Below are 19,250 nucleotides of genomic sequence, written 5' to 3'. Positions count from 1 at the left end.
AACAAAACAAAAACAAAAAAACAAGATTATAAGGCATGACATTGGATATGTGGCCACAAGTGCAAATTAAACCTGCCCTTCCTGGATAAAGGTGTGTATCTATAGGCCTCCTCTCCCCAGCGTCTCCACCCCACCCCACCAGGGCAGAGGTGACCCCTGTAAGTTTTCTGCACGCAGAGAGCAGCTATTCTGAGCACAGGCTGACCCAGATGGGGGCCGAGAGAGGGAGAGTCTGAACTTTCTCAATTTCTTCTTTCAAGTCTACCAATTAGTTAAGTCATTTTTCCTCCCCAAAGGACAAGAGATGAAAGGAAGAAAATAGTTGGAAGGGTTTTTCCCAGAATTTTTTCTCCTGGATACATAGTGGACATTTCTTCCTCTCTAAGGAAACATGAGAAATGGGTACTCTGCGTTCCCTACCCCACAAACATGGTTGTCAACCAGATCCATTTAATGCTGGGAAACAGAATGATTGGATCTGGATCTCCCCTGTCCTTCCCAGGGGTGATGTCTAGGTTAGCCAGGATGGTTAACAGGAGAAGTAGGACAGGAGCAGGAAAGGGATGCTGAGCTGGGAGACTAGGACTATGTTTCCTCTGGGTACCACTTGTATGTGAGCAGCCGCTGAGTCTTCAGAGCAACCCTCTCACATTCCTGAGTGGTGTTGCAGCCCATGGCCTGGAGCCGGGTCTCAGGCTGTGTGGGTGTAGACTCATCACAGCTATGGTCACAGTTGGAAGTGACCTGAGGCCATCTGGTGTAGTGGCCTGTACACTGCCATTGTTGTGACCCTACCCCGACAGTCTCTGCCTTTCTCCTGTCCATGATGCCAGCCACCTCCTGACCACCCAGCAGCCCCCGGGGTAGGTGGGTACCAGGCATTGGGTGCCCCCGAAGAGGTGAAGGTGGGAGAGTAGGTGAGATGGAGGCTGAGATTCAACTGGGCTAAGGCGGAATTGCGCCTGTGTACTCAGAAGCCACTGGAAAGCAAAGAGGAATGCTAATTCTTCCAGAATCAAACAGCATCACAAGTTATAAACAGAGGGGAAATTGTTACTTCATAAATATATGCTATTTCTCGATTAACTTTTTTGATTAACTCTGTGATTACATTATAATTGTGGGCCACCTAAGTACACAGTAATTATCACAAAAATCACAGGGTGATTATGGGTTTATTTCAGTCCGGTAAACTAAAGGGTTCCCAAGAGAACCGAGAACCAGGAGTTACACGGCAATTAATCTGAGTTGCTTTTTACTTGAAGAAATAAAATGAAGTAATACATGCTTTTAAAAAAAAAAAAAAGAAGAAGAAAGAAAAAGAAAAAACCTCTTATCTATGCTGCAGATCAGAACAATAAGTCTTTGTCACCTGCAATTTCCCTCTTGCAATTTGTGCCTCCCCCAGCTGAGGCAGGGATATTTGCCTCCTGGATCTTGTCTCATGCGAGGGCCATTATTCTGCCTTTAGAAAGCCAGATGGTGTAAGTGACTTATAAAACACTTAATTGCAGCATTTTAAAGACATTTCTTTCTACTGATTCTAAATCTAAAGCAAACTTTCAAATTTGAACATGGAACACTGGTGAGACAGTGGTTATATTCCATCTTATAATTTGTATATGCAGTATTCTTTTTGATGAGGGGGCATATCAATGGATAATTCAGTTTTTAATAATCCAAATCTTAATACTTCAGATGAACAGCTGCATTCTTATTCTTCCCTTAGGCCACCATGTTCATTACACATATATGGCAATCTGTAATCTAGCCTAAAACAAGTTGTCTTACCATGTGTGGAATTTCAGGGGTTTTCAGGGAGGGGAATTATACACCCCTATTTCACAGCTCTGCAGAGAGCAGGCACCATGCGGGTACCAATGGTCTTGTGTTCACTTAGCTCCTAGAAACAGGAGCAAATGCTGGAGCAAGTGTCAGCAGGGAAAACAGAATACAGAGCCTCTTATTTCCTTCCTCTCTTTACTCTTTCAGGATTGACCGGAAAAAGGACAAGACAGAAAGGAAAATTTTGGATAGTCAAGAACGAGCCTTTTGGGATGTCCACAGGCCTGTGGTGAGAAAGCTCTACTCAGTTCTCTAGATCTTTTTTCTGAATTTTTCATTTTTATCTCTATAGGGAAAAGACCCTCTTTAGCCACCAGGTGTCTCATTCTTAAGAAAATCGCCGAGCTTTGTGGAACTGGTTTTGCCATTCATTTATATAATCTCAGTAAATTTCCTGGAATATATGTAAGTTCCACCTTTTAAAAAATTATTCATTCATGAAAATATGGAATTGCAAAAAGAGAAGCTATGGGAATTCCACCAAAAGACCTTTGGGTCCCAAAGGTTTACATTCCCCAAATTAACAATTTCCATTTCCACTGCTATTCAACTCTAAATCTTAAACTATTCTCTGTCGAATACAGTTAATTCTTGTTATCCATGGCAGCTATGTTCTATAAAGTCTTTGCAAACACTGAACTAGCGCACATTGAAGCATCACTCCCATGGGAACTACCAAGCTAGGTCCCTGTGAGCCTGTGGCCACAACATTTTTATCGGCTGATCAATACATAACCTTTTAAATGTGTTTCTGTGTAAAGACACCTTACGTAATATATATCATTGATGCATTAACATTAAACTCATGGACAACAGCACTATTGTTCATGCCTGCACAAAGCTTCGCTAACACGTTTATTTCCTCCTAAGGCACATTAGACTCTTGCTTGGGAACGGTGGACAGCACTTCAGCACTGTCCTTGGGGCCATCTTAAACAGCAAAATCACCAACAAAAAGCACAAAAATGCAGAAAAGTTGCCACTAAATTAGCCCTAAATAGACGGGCCTGAAACAAAAAGGCGGGACATCACCTTGTTCAATTTCAGTGGGAAACACGCACATCAGTCTACTCAAGGTGCAACTACTGATGAGGTGGTTATAAAAGAAATTGAGGAAGTAGGCAAATTCACAAATGCAAAAATGTGTAAATAATGAGATTTGACTGTATTTCTGATTTCATGTTATTAAAACAAATCTTGCATTTTCCTTATGGAAATGGAACTAAAAAGAATAAACTGTTGGTCTTCTTAAAATTTAATTAAAAGCAAAAATAAATAAATAGCTACTCATCCTGATATCATGGAGTCTTTTTCAAATGGTTAAGTATGTTAAAAAAAAAAATTTTAAAGGGCTGTACCTGATGCAGTCTTGCCACTTGAATAGCTAATTTGCTCTTAAAAACTGTGCACTATACCCTCTACATATCATCCTTAGATTATGAGGTAAGCTTTTCTAGATCATATGAGAACTCCACAGAGGAACACATATTATGGCAAAATGGAAAAAAATCATGCATTGTCTGTAATGGAAAAAGATAAAGATTGATCCTGTTGGTGTGACATGGGCTAAATTGGAAGTGTAATTTTCACATAGTAATTTATGTGATGTGTGTGTGTTTTTTTTTCTCAGCCAGGCTGTGTGAACACAACAGAAATGGACATCCGAAAATGTCGACGTTTGAAGAATCCACAAAAGGTTAAAAAGGTTCGCTAGTTTAGCTGAGTTAAAAATTCCTGATGTAAATAGCCCTTCCAGTTCTAGTACTATTCAAATAGTAATTTGCTACTTGTAATTCCGCCACCTTTTGTCTTTTGAAACTGTAACCATTTCACAAATATTGATTGAGCAGCTGATGCATGCTTGGCACTGTGCTGGTGCTAGGATACAGTGGCAGGTCCTCACGGAGCCCAAAGCATGGCAGGGAGTAAAACAAGCCAACAGGCAACAGGGCCATGAATGCTGTGTTAGGAGATGTACGAGACAGTTGAGGAGCCCAGGAGGGGCAGCTAAGCCAGACCTGGAGGGGACGGGGGTAAGGGGCTTCCCAAGGACTTCCTGAAAGAGGGTCAGCTGTTCTAAAGGGTTAAGTTCTAGTTGTCTCTGGGGAGGTGGCAGGGAAGGCAGGAAACAAAAGGAACAAGAAGTGGCAAAGCTCACAGGTGAAAGCAAGCTTTGTACTTAGAAGCAAATGAAAGTCTCTTTTATGTTTTATTTTATTTTATTTTATTTTATTTTATTTTATTTTATTTTATTTTTTGATAGAGCTGGATCACCCAAACTCAAACCACCATCTTGCCCAACAGTGAATGACCCAGTGGTCTCTTGTGTTTCACTTTACTGAAAGGAGTAGTGGCCACAGCATATCTGAGGGTACCATGGTCAGACTCCTCCACAATTTGTACATGCCACCCTCTCTACAGCACCAGGGACAATATTGCAGGAGAGCATGACCAGACTCCATAATATTAATTTCCAAAGAGTGGGCCGGGTGCATTGGCTCACACCTGTTATCTCAACACTTTGGGAGGCTGAGGCGGGTGGATCACCTGAGGTTGGGAGTTCAAGACCAGCTTGACCAAGAAAGAGTAGAGAAACCCCGTCTCTACTAAAAATACAAAATTAGCTGGGCACAGTGGTGCATACCTGTAATTCCAGCTTCTTGGGAGGCTGAGGCAGAAGAATCACTTGAACCCGGGAGGCAGAGGTTGCGGTGAGCCAAGGTCGTGCCATTGCACTCCAGCCTGGGCGACAAGAGCGAGACTCCGTCTCAAAAAACAAAAAAAATATCCAAAGAATGGAGATGCATCCCCAAGCATTTATATTTCTTGTGATGATCAATTAGCTCTCTTTCATGTATGTATCAAAACACACACACACACACACACACACACACACACTAGACATGGCATATGTATATAAACTTCTTTAATCTACTTACATATTTTGTTCTTCACTGAGATAATAATACCCACTGTATTATATTTTAAAATGTTATTCCTAAAATGTCCTCATTTCATCTTCAAGAGCCCCATAATTCTAACATTACAGAAGTTCATGGAGTCTCATCCACCTTATCTGAGCCCTTTTTCATTTTGATGATGTTGACTACACATTGCTTGCCCTTCAGGGTTTCGTTTCTTTCCCATTGTGAAGATTGTGTTTAGTCTGTCCATAATACCAGGAACAGCTTTAAACGTAGCTATAGCTACAGACATGTGGAGAAACAGAGGCCAGAAAAGTGTTTAACTTGAACGGGAAACCCTGAAAGGCTGCCATCCCAGTTTTGTACCAGATGGGCATCTGCTGACCAACAGAAATGTAGAGGGGATCTTTTGTGCATACTCTTCGGCAGTGGTTCTTGAACTTTCTTTATTCAGAATCTTTTGGGGCATTTGATAAAAATGCAGATTTCCAAACCCACCCAGAAAGATTCTGATGCAGTAAGTCCAGGGGGTGAGGGGATACTCAGCAACATGTCTTTTCCAAGCACACCCAGGTGATTCTTTGTAGATGGTCTATTAATCATATCTGGAGAAACACTGAGATACAAGGAGGCTATTTTCAGCCCAGTAAAAGGCAGGATTTGGGTCATAGTGGTACCCCAAAGATGAGATGGCATGCCTTAAGAGGCAGCATTCTCATCATTGAAGAAATAAAAGCAGAGACCAATCTCGTATTGTCATGAGGGGATTCAGGAAATTGGATGAGTCATTGAACTAGCTGACCCCTAAGCCACCCTCCGACTCTGCAGGTGGATGACACTCTGTGCTTGCTTCTTCTCCTAGTCTGTGTATGGCGTGACTGAAGAGTCCCAGGCACAGAGCCCAGTGCATGTACTCAGCCAACCAATCAGGAAAACAACAAAAGAGGACATCCGGAAACAGGTGAATGAATTGACGGCTCGCATTCCCAGGAGGAGACGGGGCCAGTTTAAAAACCCTTCCAAATGTTCACCTCTGAAGATTGAGCAAGCTTTGAGTTCCTGGAAACCACAGTGGAACCCAGCTGTGGGTGATTGAACCTTTAAGTGCTGTGTGTGAATGAGCCACGGAAGCTTGAGAGAGAATTGTCTACCCAGTTCCTCCAGCAGTTATTAGAAAAGGGTATAAATGAGTCATCCCGTGCCTTGGGGTAACTGCTGTAGTGGGGTTTCCCACAGTCCGCTGTGGGAGCTGGAGGAAGGAGGGGGCTCATGTCACACAGTCCTTATAATTGGAATGCACTTCCAGACTAAACCAGCTCAGGATGATGTACTTTATTGCTGTGATTTGAAAGGAAAGCTTAAGAATAAATAAAGCCCTACTCCCAATGCCTTTTCAGCATTACTTGGTTGAATGTTATTTTCTTTCATGCTGAGGAGCCCAGGTCAACAGACAATGGCTAATTATATTACTTCCTTCTGATATTTACTGGTAACAAAGCAACCTACTGTTTGTATTATGTTTTGCTGGTTTCTAGAGGGCAAAACCCAAAGGAGAAAACTTTTAGGTGCTTGCCCTTGACAAATGTATTATCTGAGGATAAGAGGTAATGGATTTATGAAAAAAAGCTATTTGGCCAGGCTCAGTGGCTCATGCCTGTAATCCCAGCACTTTGTGAGGCCGAGGCAGGTGGATCATCTGAGGTAAGGAGTTTGAGACCAGGCTGACCAATATGATGAAACCCCATCTCTACTAAAAATACAAAAAAGTTAGCCAGGCGTGGTGGCTTGTGACTGTAGTCCCAGCTACTCAGGAGGCCAAGACAGGAGAATCGCTTGAACCTGGGAGGCAGAGGTTGCAGTGAGCCGAGATCATGCCACTGCACTCCGGCCTGGGCAACAGAATGAGACTATCTCAAAAAAAAAAAACAAACAAACAAAGACAAAAACAAAAAAAACAGAAAAAAAGCTCTTTGATGATTCCAGTCAAGCATGCCAAGGACACGGGCGTGACGTGCATATGAAAGGTGGGCAGAGGAGGGGTCACTGGGGATTATTCAAAACAGGTATTTATGGTGCACATTTCACCTGTCCGTGCCATTGTTAAGTTTTGTAGAATATATATTGCCTTTAAGTTTTGGAAAGCAAGACTTAAATCACACCACAGTAGAGGAGGAGAGGAGACACAGGCTAAATTGTAGAATGTGAATCTTGTATGATAGGGATGTCCAGAGGCACAAGTAAGTTGCTGGAGGGCAGAGCTGAGGGAGTTGGAGATGTCTGGCCAGAGGAGCTATTTGGATCTTGGTGGAAATGCAGGATTTGGGTTTGTGGAGCAAGGGGAAAAAATAATTGTAGTTTGGTCTTAATGTCCGTGTTCTCTATTTTCCCAGATAACATTTTTGAACACACAGATCGACAGACATTGTTTGAAAATGTCCAAAGTGGCTGAAAGGTATGTTTTCCTTCAATAATATTACTGCTTTCTTCTAATTTAACAGGGAAGAAATGTTACAGGGTTATGGTTAACAAATGTGTTCAACGCCAAGGGTGAGACTGCAGTTATTCCTTAGACTGGGGTGCAAAAAAACCCACAGGCTCCATGTGAGTATAACTAAGATAACAGACCTCCCTTGAGTGATGTCAAGAAATGTTCCATTGCTAAGGCTTTACAGGGGGTGGCCACGGGACCTTGTCAATCAAGGAAGAATGTCCTTTAAAGCTACATAATGCACCTTTGCCTTCAGCCTCTTGATTAATTCAAATGGAAATTGCTCCCTTTTCAGCTATAAAATGCCCAGATTCACTTTATAGGGGAAAAGAAATTATGCGTGTCCTTTGAGGCGCTGGCCACATAGACAGGAGGGGACTGCATCATCGGGAAGAGTTCCGCCTCCACACGCTATCAACCACTGAACTGCATCGAATCAACTGTAAAGAAAATATTTGGCCCCTCCAGCCTGGCTTCCACAGCGATGTGTGTGCTTCAGTCTGCACCAGTAGCTGGTTCCACTCTGTTAACTCGTGGGAGACTCAATAGACTCAATTTTATCAACTAAATGGTCTGTTTTTTTAACTCTTCCGTGAAGACGGGAGACCACATGGGGAATCTATATGGAATAAATCTAACCAGGCAGCTCAGTAGTGAACATTTATTCGTCCATATGCTGCCATTAAAGCAATGACCAATTGCTGAAGGAATCAAGAGCTTAAGTTGGGTCTTGGTATTTATGGGATGTCAGATAAACTGAGTCTTTTAAGCCCAGCTCCTACAGGGGGCTGGCAGTGTGAGCTCCCTGTAAGCCTATAAGCCTTTCTCTGCTGGCCCCTGGGTTGATTCACATCTTTTTTTCTAGATAAATTACAACAAATGGAAGGTATAAAAACTCCAACCCCAAACAAAGAGTCTGATTGAATACCCTACCTTCAGGGGCTAAGGACACCCCTGGACTTGGGCTCACATCTTTATTCCAGGGTTTCTCAATCATGGTGCTAGTGACATTCTGAGCCAGATAATTCTTTGTTGTGTTCTTAATGTCCTATGAATTATAGGATATTTAGCAGCATTCCTGACCTCTCCCCATTAGAGGCCAGTAGTCCCCCTACCACAATTGTGAGAATCAAAAATGTCTCCAGACATTGCCAAATGTCCCCCGGTGGGGTGAAAGTCACTCCCATTGAGAATCACTGATATTCCTGCTTTTTCTATGCAAATGTTCTGGAAAGTTGCCGTGGCTGGAGCTCAGCTTACAGTCAGGTAGTGATCACTCTGGAGTTGCCGTTTCAGCTAGCTGTGTATGCTGCAGAATCACCTCATACCTCCTCTCTCATCATGTGTGGCTTCTGGCCAGAGTACCAGGCTTTGAAAATGCTTTTTAGGTCTCACTGTGGTTCCTTTGCCCCAGAAAGGTGGCTGTGAGTGAAACAGCAGCATGGTCTCAACTCTCTTGGTGTCATCCATGGCCTGTGAGGAACCACGAGCTTTTTTCTCTGTGAACTAGGGACAGAAATGGCTGTCCTAGTATACTTTGAGGGTCGGTGTGCTAGCAATGCTCATATCTGGCTTTGAAAGGTGGAAGGGCTCTTTAGGGTTTGCAGTTTAGAAGAGCATATATATGGGAGCATCTTTCTTTGGATCTATTTGCTCAGGTCCAGTGGTTCTAAGTACCATAATCCAGGTGAGGGAGGGGGTTAAAAAATGGAAATTCTCAAGCCTCAGCCCTAGGGATTCAGATTCAGTGGTTCCAGGGTAGAGCCAAGAAATTCACATTTTGGATAATCATTAAGTGGACTGATCTGGTCTTTCAGGATCCAGTGAAGCCATTGCCTGCTACTCAGGCTGACCTGAGAGCTCACATACAATTTGTTGTATCTTTGGGATGCAGAGAAAGAGCCTGAACCCATCAGCATGAGGTAGGCAGACTCCAGGGCAGGTGTGCCGGGAGACCAAGGAATGGAGGAAACCAAGGTGGCGGCAGGGAACCTGGCCCATCCTATTGTTTGTTTGTTTCCTTGCTGTCAGGGAGGGGCCCCACCTGGTACCACCTAATTACGCTTGAGAGGCTGCTCATATTGAAGGATTATTCCAACTGGCTACTCCTCGGTGCCCAGCTAGAAGCTTTCATGAGTCTCTGCCCGGCAGAGGCTGGATTTTATTCCCAGCAGCAATAACTGGCAACTTTTCAATGTGACACGAGGGTTTTTCATTAGAGCCGCAAGGAAACCCCCAGATAAGGAGGAGGAGGGAAAGGAGATGCATGTTAGCTGGAGATAAAGCAGCTGGGAGCCGGGCCTGTCAGTGGCTCTGTGAGGATGGGGCCAGGGAGGAGGTGCTGGCAGCTAGTGAGAAGCTGCCAGAGATCAGGCTGAGCTCTCTCAGGTGGACACATACATCCCCATCCCGATCTGGCTTCCCTGGGCCTGCTCCAGGTGAAGTGGCAATTCATCAGAACCACATCCCCCAGGAAAGGACTTCATTGTTTTTCACTCAGTTCTGTGAGAACTAATAGTGGGGAGAGGCAGGAGGGTTGGGGTCAGCGAGTCTGGGCTCTGGGATGTCTACAGTCAGGGTTGGACTAAAGGGTGCATCCAGACCATCAGGGAGGGAAAAAGGGAACTTTGCAAACTAAAGGGGCAGAACAGATAGTTTAGGGGATGGGTCTGGAACCCACCATCGAGGTTTGAATCCTGCCCCTGCCATTTCCTATTTTCTAACTGATGAAACCAGTGGCTTCTTCTCTCAGTGCCTGTTTTCACCTCTTTAGAGGGGAGATAGTAGTTGTATTTAAATTATAGGGTTAATGAGTTCATGCATGGCAAAAGCAGGGTCCAGTCCTTGGGACTCAGTCTGTACTAGGAATGTGAATAATTATTATTTTCCAGCATGACACTTAACTGTGCTTTGGAAGAGAGCAGAATTCAAGTGTGTGAGACGGAATGAACTGGATATATGGTACTTAAAGGAGCAAAAAAGGGCAGGCCAAGGAGGGAGGCTGCTAATGCAATTCTTTTCTGCACCCTCTGTCTCCCCTCAGTCTCCCACACAGAGATCTCTGCAGTCTGCCTAAGGCTGACCTTACGTTGCATGTCTCCTTCCACTGCCTCACACGCCGTCACTAATCTGGGGCTTTGGAGGAGAAAAGACGTGCTCTTCTGCACAGAATTTCTCAGATCGTCCCAATTCCAAATATTCTGTCCATTATCTTCCTGGGTGCTTAAGTGTCCCCAAAATGCCAGCATCATGGCAACCAAACTACATTTCCTAGGCTGCCTTTTGCACCTGGAAGCAACACAAAGGCTTTCTGAGCTGTTACCCAATTTTTGTTGCAGAATGTATTGTCCCTGCACACACACATGAGTGTCTCAGATAAATGACACTTAACACCCTGAGCTTTTTATTTTAACTATTTTTTAATGACAGTCTTTCTTAAATATGGTTCATCCACCTGCCTTCCTAACAAAAGGACACTACATTTCAGTTAATTTTTCTAGATGACTCAGAGTCAGTAGTCTTCTATTATGCTTTAAAACTGTCGGTGGTCAGGATCTTCTAAGGTGCCACAAACTGCTTCTCCATCCCTAAATGGCCCCAGATGATAATATTCTTTGAATTCCTGTTTCTGCCTTTTAGTTTTCTGTTTGTCTGCTTGTCTCTACTGGCCCTTCCCCCTCTCTACCGAACCCCTGCTTTCCAATCTGCAGCAGACCATGTGTATCAGTTAGCTGTTGCTGAGTAACAAAACACCCCAAAACTCAGTGGCTTAAAAAATAGGCTTTCACTATTGCTCACATGTCTATGTGCCACCTGGCTCCACTGGTCTCAGCCATGTTTCTCTATGTGGCTATGGGTTGGCTAGGCAGCTCTGCTGCTCTTGGCTGGGCTCTCTCACATGTTTGGCTTCTGCTGGTTTAGGATGGCCTCAGCTGGGACAGTTGAGCGCTCCTTAACATGGTCTCTCACCCTCCAGCAGGCTAGTTTGACCTTTTCCACATGGGGATAGTGGGATTCCAAGAGAGAGAACAGAAGCATGCAAAACTCTTGCAGATTAGAACTGGCATTCTGTCACTTCTGTTGCCTTTTATTGGCTAAAACAAGTCACTAAGCTGGACTAGATTCAAGGGTTGACGAAATAGACTCCTTTTTTGAAACTGAACTACCACACCAGGAAATCAAATAACAAAATTGATTAGCTTTGATCCTAAAGCAAGTGTGAAAAGTCTTTTTTGTGAGGTATGTTGTTCCCAATAACAATGAACCTTGAGGCATGGTGTTTATTTCATCATGTTCAGAGGCTCTTATGCTCACTTTTCTCATTTGTGTTCTCTGGACAATTGAAGCTGCCAGATAAATGAGGTCTTACTCTTCTTCGCAAGCATCCCCAAGGGAGTCCCTTTTTTTACTTCACCTAAGCCTTATAGCACTTGACAAACCAACTTTGAGAAGCAACAGTCCATGCATTTTAGTCCCAAACTATCTAGAGTCTCCATGTTTGGCTGCGATTCCCCAGAGACTTCTCCCCACCCATAGCAAGCTACACCGCAATCACTGCAGCTATCCCAATGCACTGCTGCACATGGAGGGATCAAAATGTTTCATTCCGTACCTGCATCTGTATTTGGCTCATCCTCACCCTATTACTGGGAGCCATTTGTGTGTCACAGCTGACTGCTGAATTGATTTTTTTTAGCATCATCTTGCTTGCCCGTATCTGAGATTGCCGCTGCTCCCTGAAATTGGATGCTGGTTCTTCCTCCACCTCCTGACCCTCAGTAATCATGAAATGTAATTAATGAAATGAGATAAGACAGCAAGGGACCGGATACCATAAGGGTCTGTTTAAAACCTGCTAGGGTGATAGAGGTTTGTCAACTTAATGTCTAATGATAGTTTCAGGGGAGGAAAAACGAGGGTCACAGAAGTCATTACAACTTTGCTTTTATGGGATTCCAGAAACCATGAGGTCTTTGCTCCTTCTTTCTCCTAGCCTGTTCTAGGTGACAGGAAAAAAAGACCAGAGGTATCATTATAGCCAGGGTGACCATATCCAGACCAAGATCTGGAATCTGTAGCATGTAGGAAAGAAGGGGCCTCCATACCTGGCCTGGTGTAAGCTCTTCTTGCTGCAGGGCTAAATTCGCCTTCCTGCTCCTTCACTCATCTGAAGTTTCTCTATTGAATGTGTTTTCTCTGGGTCACCTGCAATTAAGGATTTCTTTTTTAATATTCTCTCTACTTCCCACCTTCTCCAAGTGAAAAAAAAGCTAGATTAATTAATTAATTGCTAGGAATCAACTTACTTCTTTCCTCTCCACAGTGCTGCTCTGCTTCTCATTTTCCTTTCTAATCAGATCCTTCCTGTCCTGGTTCCCTGTTGTGCATCACAGTTCAGAAACTGCATGTAGCAAAGCGAGGCATGCCAGCATGCACTCCTCTTCACCCCCTTTCACATTCCGTTTTCAGGTCTTCTCATGTGGAGGCTCTGATTTCATAATGAATGCTTTAGTACGTTTGTATTATATTTCTAAAGTAGGACTAATGGTCATATCCCATAATGCTTTAGATTCCAGACCTCGTTTTTGTTTTTTGTTTGTTTGTTTTCCTGAATAATAGTTTCCCATGGCTGCATGCCATACTTCACTGTCCCTTTTTCCTGGAGCCTAGCCATTTCAATATCTCTTCATCTTCTCCCACCTGCTCCATATATGTGTCCTTAGCTCTAGGGATTCCTCCTAGGCATTGCTTAACTCAGGATGGACAGCATTTCTTCTTCCTCCAACTCGTCATAGTTTTATGGTTTGTTTGTTTGTTTTTTTTTTTTTTTTTTTTTTTTGGTCACATCTATACAGTTTGTAGCAAAATTGTAAGTCTTTTTTTGTTAAGAGGGAAAGGATAAAATCTAAAACTTTTATTTTTTTCATATTTTCTCAAGTGGTTAGACTGACTGTATGCTTACTAAATTCTCTTTCATTATTTCCTTCCCCTCCAAGTTTATCAAAGGTAGACCCTAATTAGCAATCTAAATTGGGAAGGTTCTGCATTAATAACTGTCCTTCTACCAGGATTGGTTACTATTATTAGAAGCTGTGACTTTGCTGTTAGCTCAGCTCTAACAGCTCTCTGAGATCCAGAGAGCTGTTTGCTATTTAATGGCATAGTAGGCACTGAATAATGTCTACTAAATGACTGACCACAGAGTGTACCTCTGGTAGCCATCTGGTAGATTTTTGCCACTTACTAAAGGGTCATGGGGCAGGAGTATGTGAACAAATCAGCCAGTTCCACATTTCCACCCAAGACCCAGTTCAAAGCCCACGACGATGGTGGGTAGCACATTTGCTAAAGGTTGACAGATCAGCATCTTCTAGTGATGTGAGAATGTGTCATTTGAAAATAACAAAAACATAATCAGGAGTCGGTGACAAAGGGACAAGAATGCTAAAATTGCTCAATGAGAAATATTATTCCTAATGGATTTCTGAATTTCCTATATTTATTTTCTTTCTTCCATCTCATCCCAATTCTGCTTTTCTGCCACTCACACCCAGCAGTTGGGAGACCATTGCTGCTGTGTACTGTTATATGCTGGACATGGTACAAAGCTCTTTACATACCTCTATTTTCTTCTCTCTTTTTGCTTTTCCTGTCCTCCCTCTAGCCTTTCTGTGGCCATTGGTATTGACTTTGGACAGAAATGGTACTGTGTGTTGGCCATTGCTGCCTCCTTCATTGCTTGCCTGGCCTTCTCGTTGTCTTGTGTGTCCCAAGCAGACTCTGTTCATCTTGTCATCTGTACACTACCAGGAAGCATATGTTCTGAAAGAGACAACCTCTCTGGCTCATTCTACAAAGGGCTGCCTTGATGAACTTGCCTTCACACTCCCATCACCTTCATTCCCTTTTCAACTGTATTGGTTTGATTCCAAGCAATAAAACCCCAGCTTGAACCTGGTTCTGCAAAATAGGAGCATACGTTGGCTCCCAGAATACAAGGAGGGGTTGTGGAATTGAACCCTGGGAAAGGCAGCAATGCCACCAAGCTCAGGAAGAGCTGGAGCCAGGGCCATCAGTGCCTCCGAGACCCGTTTTTCCTCTCTGGTCCTGCCCACTTTCCACACTGGCCTTATTCTCTTTCATGACAGACATGTGTTAGGAAACATGACACCACCAGCCCTTGAACTTTGTGACTATACAACTTTGATATGGTTTGGCTGTGTCCCCACTCAGATCTCATCTTGAATTGTAGTTCCCATAATCCCCACATGTGGTGGGAGGGACCCAGTGGGAGGTAATTGAATCATGGGGGTGTTTTCCCCCATGCTATGCTCGTGATAGTAAGTTCTCATGAGACCTGATGGCTTTATAAGGGGCTTCCCCCTTCATTCAGTTCTCATTCTCCTTCCTGTCACCATGTGAAGAAGGACATGTTTGCTTCCCCTTCCCCCATGACTGTAAGTTTCCTAGGCCTCCCCAGCCATGCTGAACCATGAGTCAATTAAACCTCTTTCCTTTATAAATTACCCAGTCTTGGGTATTTCTTCATAGCAGCGGGAGAATGGACTAATACAAGCTTCTACTGCTGAAGCTGGGGAAAGAAGATATGAACCTCACTTGCGTCAGGTATCTGTTCCTGGACAAATCAGCCATGGCCAGGAGCAGGGTTTATAAATAAATACATGGCAGCTTCTGAAGTAGCCTTGTGTACGTGTCAGAGTACAATTCTCAGGAGACAAGCAGAACTGAGCAGAAACCCAGAGAGGCCCTCTATGCCTGCTCACCCATTTTGGAGGACTCACCATGCAGAATCCCTATCTGCTTCACTCAGATTCCCAAGAGACCCAGCATAAGGGTTAACACAACCAAGTACACTCACTGTATTCCTAGGCAGCCCTTCTCTCTCCATTTGGATCTCCTTTCATGCCTAAGAAATGGCACTGGACAGCCTAGGCACAAACCTAAAAGCCTTTTAACTCTCTGCATTAAGCTTAGATGTTATCCTATGGGGCCAACCTTCATTTCTTTCCTGTGTCCCACCTTAGAAGCTCTAGCTACCAGGCATAAAGCATCTCCAGCCTAGATTAAAGAGACAGGAGAACAAGGAAAAGGCAAGGAGTCCTTGCTTTCATTTCTTGTACTGTTTCTGCACAGTCCGATGATGTTGAGAAACATAAGGGAAGAGGAGACCACCTTCCCTCTCTGCCCAGCTTGGGGTGTTCTTTCACCTCCTCTCAGTCTTTGGCTACCCCAACTGTGTTAACCCTCTCTGCAACTCTCTCTGGAAAGGATCACCCTCCCCTGCCCACAAGAAGCTAGGAGAGCGGTTGAGGCAGCAGACTGCTAAATGTCCAAGTCAACCGTGGGAACCTGCAAAATGCACTTTGCTGTCTCCTGTATTTTCCATGCAATGATGATGGCAAATAGGACAAATGAGGGTGCATAGATTCATGAATACTGGGTTTATTTGCAAGGATTGTGATAGTGGCAGTGAAATAAAACATGGTAGTGCCATTATGCACCTTTTATCTACTGCCACACTCCTCCAGGTGACTTTATTTTCTACATAAGTAAATGTAGAAAGAAATAATACATTTTTTTCACATAAATCGCTCTCAAACTACAACTGTGGTAGGCAGAATAATGATCTCTCAAAGATGTCCATGTTCTAATCCCCAGAACCTGTGAATAGGTTATGTTACATGACAAGGAGAATTCAGGTTGCAGGTGGACTTAAAGTTGCTAATCAGTTGACCTTAAAATACAGAGATTATCCTGGATTGCCCAGATGGGCCCAGCATAATCACAGGTGCCCTGAAATGTGGCAGAGAGAGGCAGAAGAGTCGGTGTCAGAGTGATGCAGCATGAGAAAACCATAGCTGGCTTTGCAGATGGAAGAGGGGGCCATGAGCCAAGGAATGAGGAGAGCCTCTAGAAGCTGGAAAAAGGCAAGCAAATGAATTCTTCCCTAGAGCCTCCAGAAGGAACATCACCCTGCTGACACCTTGATTTTAGCTCAGTGAGACCCATTTCAGATTTCTGACTCTTAGAATTATAAGACAATCCATTTGTATTGTTTTCAGCTACTAAATATGAGATGATCTGTTCCAGCAGCCCTTAGAAACAAATATAAAACCCCAATCTCTCCCCTTCTCTTAGAATCTGAAGACCAAATTGTTCATCCTCTTTGTCTTTAATATACCAGCATCTCCAAGCACCCTGCTGACTAGGGTCCTCTTATAGCCCCAATACGTGTATATCTAATTCTGATTATTCAATACTTCCTTTTTCTATCAATAAAATACAACACTCAAAATACATATGCCCATATAATTTTACTGTTTCCTTTACAAAGCCTCTGACTTTATTTATGTAACTTAACAAACTAGATTTCCCTCTTCTTCTTTTTTTTTGAGACAATGTCTCGCTTGGCTGCCCAGGCTGGAGTGCAGTGACACGATCTCGGCTCACTGCAAGCTCCGCCTCCCGGGTTCACGCCATTCCCCTGCCTCAGCCTCCCAAGCATCTGGGACTACAGACACCCGCCACCATGCGTGGCTAATTTTTTATATTTTCATTAGAGACAGGGTTTCACCGTGTTAGCTAGAATGGTCTCGATCTCCTGACCTCATGATCCACCCACCTTGGCCTCCCAAAGTGCTGGGATTAGGGGCATGAGCCACCACGCCCAGCCTAGATTTCCCTCTTCTAATACATTTCCCTTCCGACCAATACCACTCATCACTGACACTGGCCAACAGATGAGTTGTTCATAATGACTGGCTTTGTTGCCTGGTTCAGATCGTCAGGACTTTTTGTGTTCCTTCTCCACGTGTTCCTCTACGGCATGTCCTGATGCCGCTTGCCTAGACCTTTTTTGGAGAAGGCGCGACATGGCACAAGCTCACAGAAACAATTTCGTTCATGCTTAATGCCTGTTACAAAGTCGTATCTTGTGCTCTTATGTTGGGTGATCACAAAAATTTCACCCGGGACTCTCAACCACATTCTCCTAAACCAACATCACCATTAGCTCTCACCACCTCTCATCCACCCACTTCTCTAATGATATTCCAGGATTTTTCTTAAAGAGATCTGGCTATGAGTCTGTATTTTATTACAACTTAAATAATCATATTATTTCCCATTTTCTTAGTTGCTCTCTGGACTTTTAAGATTCTACTGCCTTAGGCTGGTCAGCGGACAGCTGCCTTCATTGCCATGCATACAGTAATAGGCAGCCGGAGCCTGCAGGCTCCTCTAGGGACCAGGTGCTGGCTGAATTCTCACCGCGGCCCCTCCTGAGCCTTCCCTGTTGTCCCCTCACTCCAGCACTCACTCAGGGCTCCATGTGGGGACTTGTCCACAGAACCTGACCTGGCTGGTTGGACCCCTCCTTCCCAGGTTGGAGATGTGACCACATCGAGGATCTACTACAACACATTCGGGAGGGGTCTGATAAAAACCCCAGCCTGTCTCATTGAAATCTAAGGAAGCGAGAGGGAGGAGGGGAGGAAATTTCATTTTTCAATCCCTATGTTCTACTTCAGGGAAATCTACTTCCATTTTTAAAAAAAATTCCCCAATAACATAATTAACTAATTAAAAGAGGCCATACCTTTTGCCTTGGGCTGCCAAGTGGATGTCTTTTATTTGAGATTCAAAGCTAACTAAGGCGGAGATTATTGGAATGGCCAGGGTAGATGTCCTGAGAGGACAAAGGGGGGCCCCCGGGCTGTGTGCTCATCTCAGATTTTGAGAATGCCATGGATGCTCAAACGCCTCATAATCGGGAGAACCCCCCAATATGTCATCATGACTCATCCTCTGGGGAACCTCAGCACAACTCATCACCCCCTGAACAGGATTTCCGTTTCCTGCTGCTGGCTTGTCTTTGTGCTGATCTGAGCAAAGGAGACAGGTGACCCAGTGTCCTCTCTATCTCCCCACATCCAGCTTGCTGTCTCACAATCCCTGTAGTGGGTTGAATAGTGGAGCCCCAAAAGATAGGTCCTAGGCCTTACCCATGAAACCTGTGAATGTGACCTCCTTTGGGAAAAGAGTCTTTGCAGATGTAACTCAGTTAAGGATATCTAGATAAATCATCATGGATTATCCAGAAAGACTCCAAATCCAATAACAAGTGCCCTTATAAGCTAAAAAAGAGAGCAGAGGACACAGGCACAGAAGAAGGCCATGTGAAGACAAAGACAGAGATGAAAGTGATGCAGCCACAAGCCAAGGTGTGCCTGAAGCCACCAGAAACTGGAAGGAAAAGAAAGGAGAGGTGAGGCAGGGCAAGGTGAGATTCTCCCCTAGAGCCTTCGGAGGGAGCACGGCCCTGCCAACACCTTGATTTCAGACTTCTGGCCTCCAAAACTGAGTATAAACTTCTGTTGTTTTAACCATTTGTGGTCATTTGTTATAGCAGTCCTAGAAAACTAACATATTCCTCAACATGCAATGTCATTTCTTTTATAAAGAATTCAGTCAGCCCAAGTAGCTAACGAGTGGCTCCCAAGTGCAGAACCAACTTGTAGCCTGATCCTTCCTGCCACAGTGCTTTCTTAGAGCTCCCTTGCCCACGTTCATTCTGCCTGAGATGTCATAAAGCTCTTGATATGGTTTGTTTGTGTTCCCACCCAGATCTCATCTTGAATTCCCATGTGTTGTGGGAGGGACCAAGTGAGAGGTAATTGAATCATGGGGGTGGGATTTCCTGTGCTGTTCCTATGATAGTGAATAAGTCTCATGAGATCTGATGACTTTAAAAATGGGAGTTTCCCTGCACAAGCTCTCTTCCTTTGCCTGCCGCCATCCATGTAAGACATGACTTGCTCCTCCTTGCCTCCCAGCATGATTGTGAGGCCTCCCCAGCCACATGGAACTGTATGTCCATTAAACATCTTTCTCTTGTAAATTGCCCAGTCTCAGGTATGTCTTTATCACCAGCATGAAAACAAACTAATACAGCTCTTATTGGTGAAGGCTGG

At 44.0% G+C, this 19,250-nt stretch overlaps 1 protein-coding gene across 13 annotated transcripts in view; it reads left to right on the top strand.

Annotated features, from left to right (window-relative positions):
- RGS6 (regulator of G protein signaling 6) overlaps positions 1–19,250 on the top strand; it is a 626,535-nt gene that overhangs the window by 530,516 nt on the left and 76,769 nt on the right. For all 13 annotated transcript variants that reach the window (XM_050798808.1, XM_050798809.1, XM_050798805.1 and 10 more), the window contains exons 9-12: positions 1,993–2,074; positions 3,476–3,550; positions 5,632–5,730; positions 7,160–7,221. In XM_050798808.1, coding sequence (XP_050654765.1) covers positions 1,993–2,074; positions 3,476–3,550; positions 5,632–5,730; positions 7,160–7,221 — 318 coding nt within the window. The remainder of the gene's footprint in view (positions 1–1,992; positions 2,075–3,475; positions 3,551–5,631; positions 5,731–7,159; positions 7,222–19,250) is intronic.

This window comes from Macaca thibetana, chromosome 7, assembly GCF_024542745.1.
Source record: "Macaca thibetana thibetana isolate TM-01 chromosome 7, ASM2454274v1, whole genome shotgun sequence".
In the NCBI taxonomy this organism is placed as follows: domain Eukaryota; kingdom Metazoa; phylum Chordata; class Mammalia; order Primates; family Cercopithecidae; genus Macaca; species Macaca thibetana.
The sequence above is the reverse complement of the archived record's forward strand: the minus strand, read 5'-3'. Positions and strand labels throughout refer to the sequence as shown.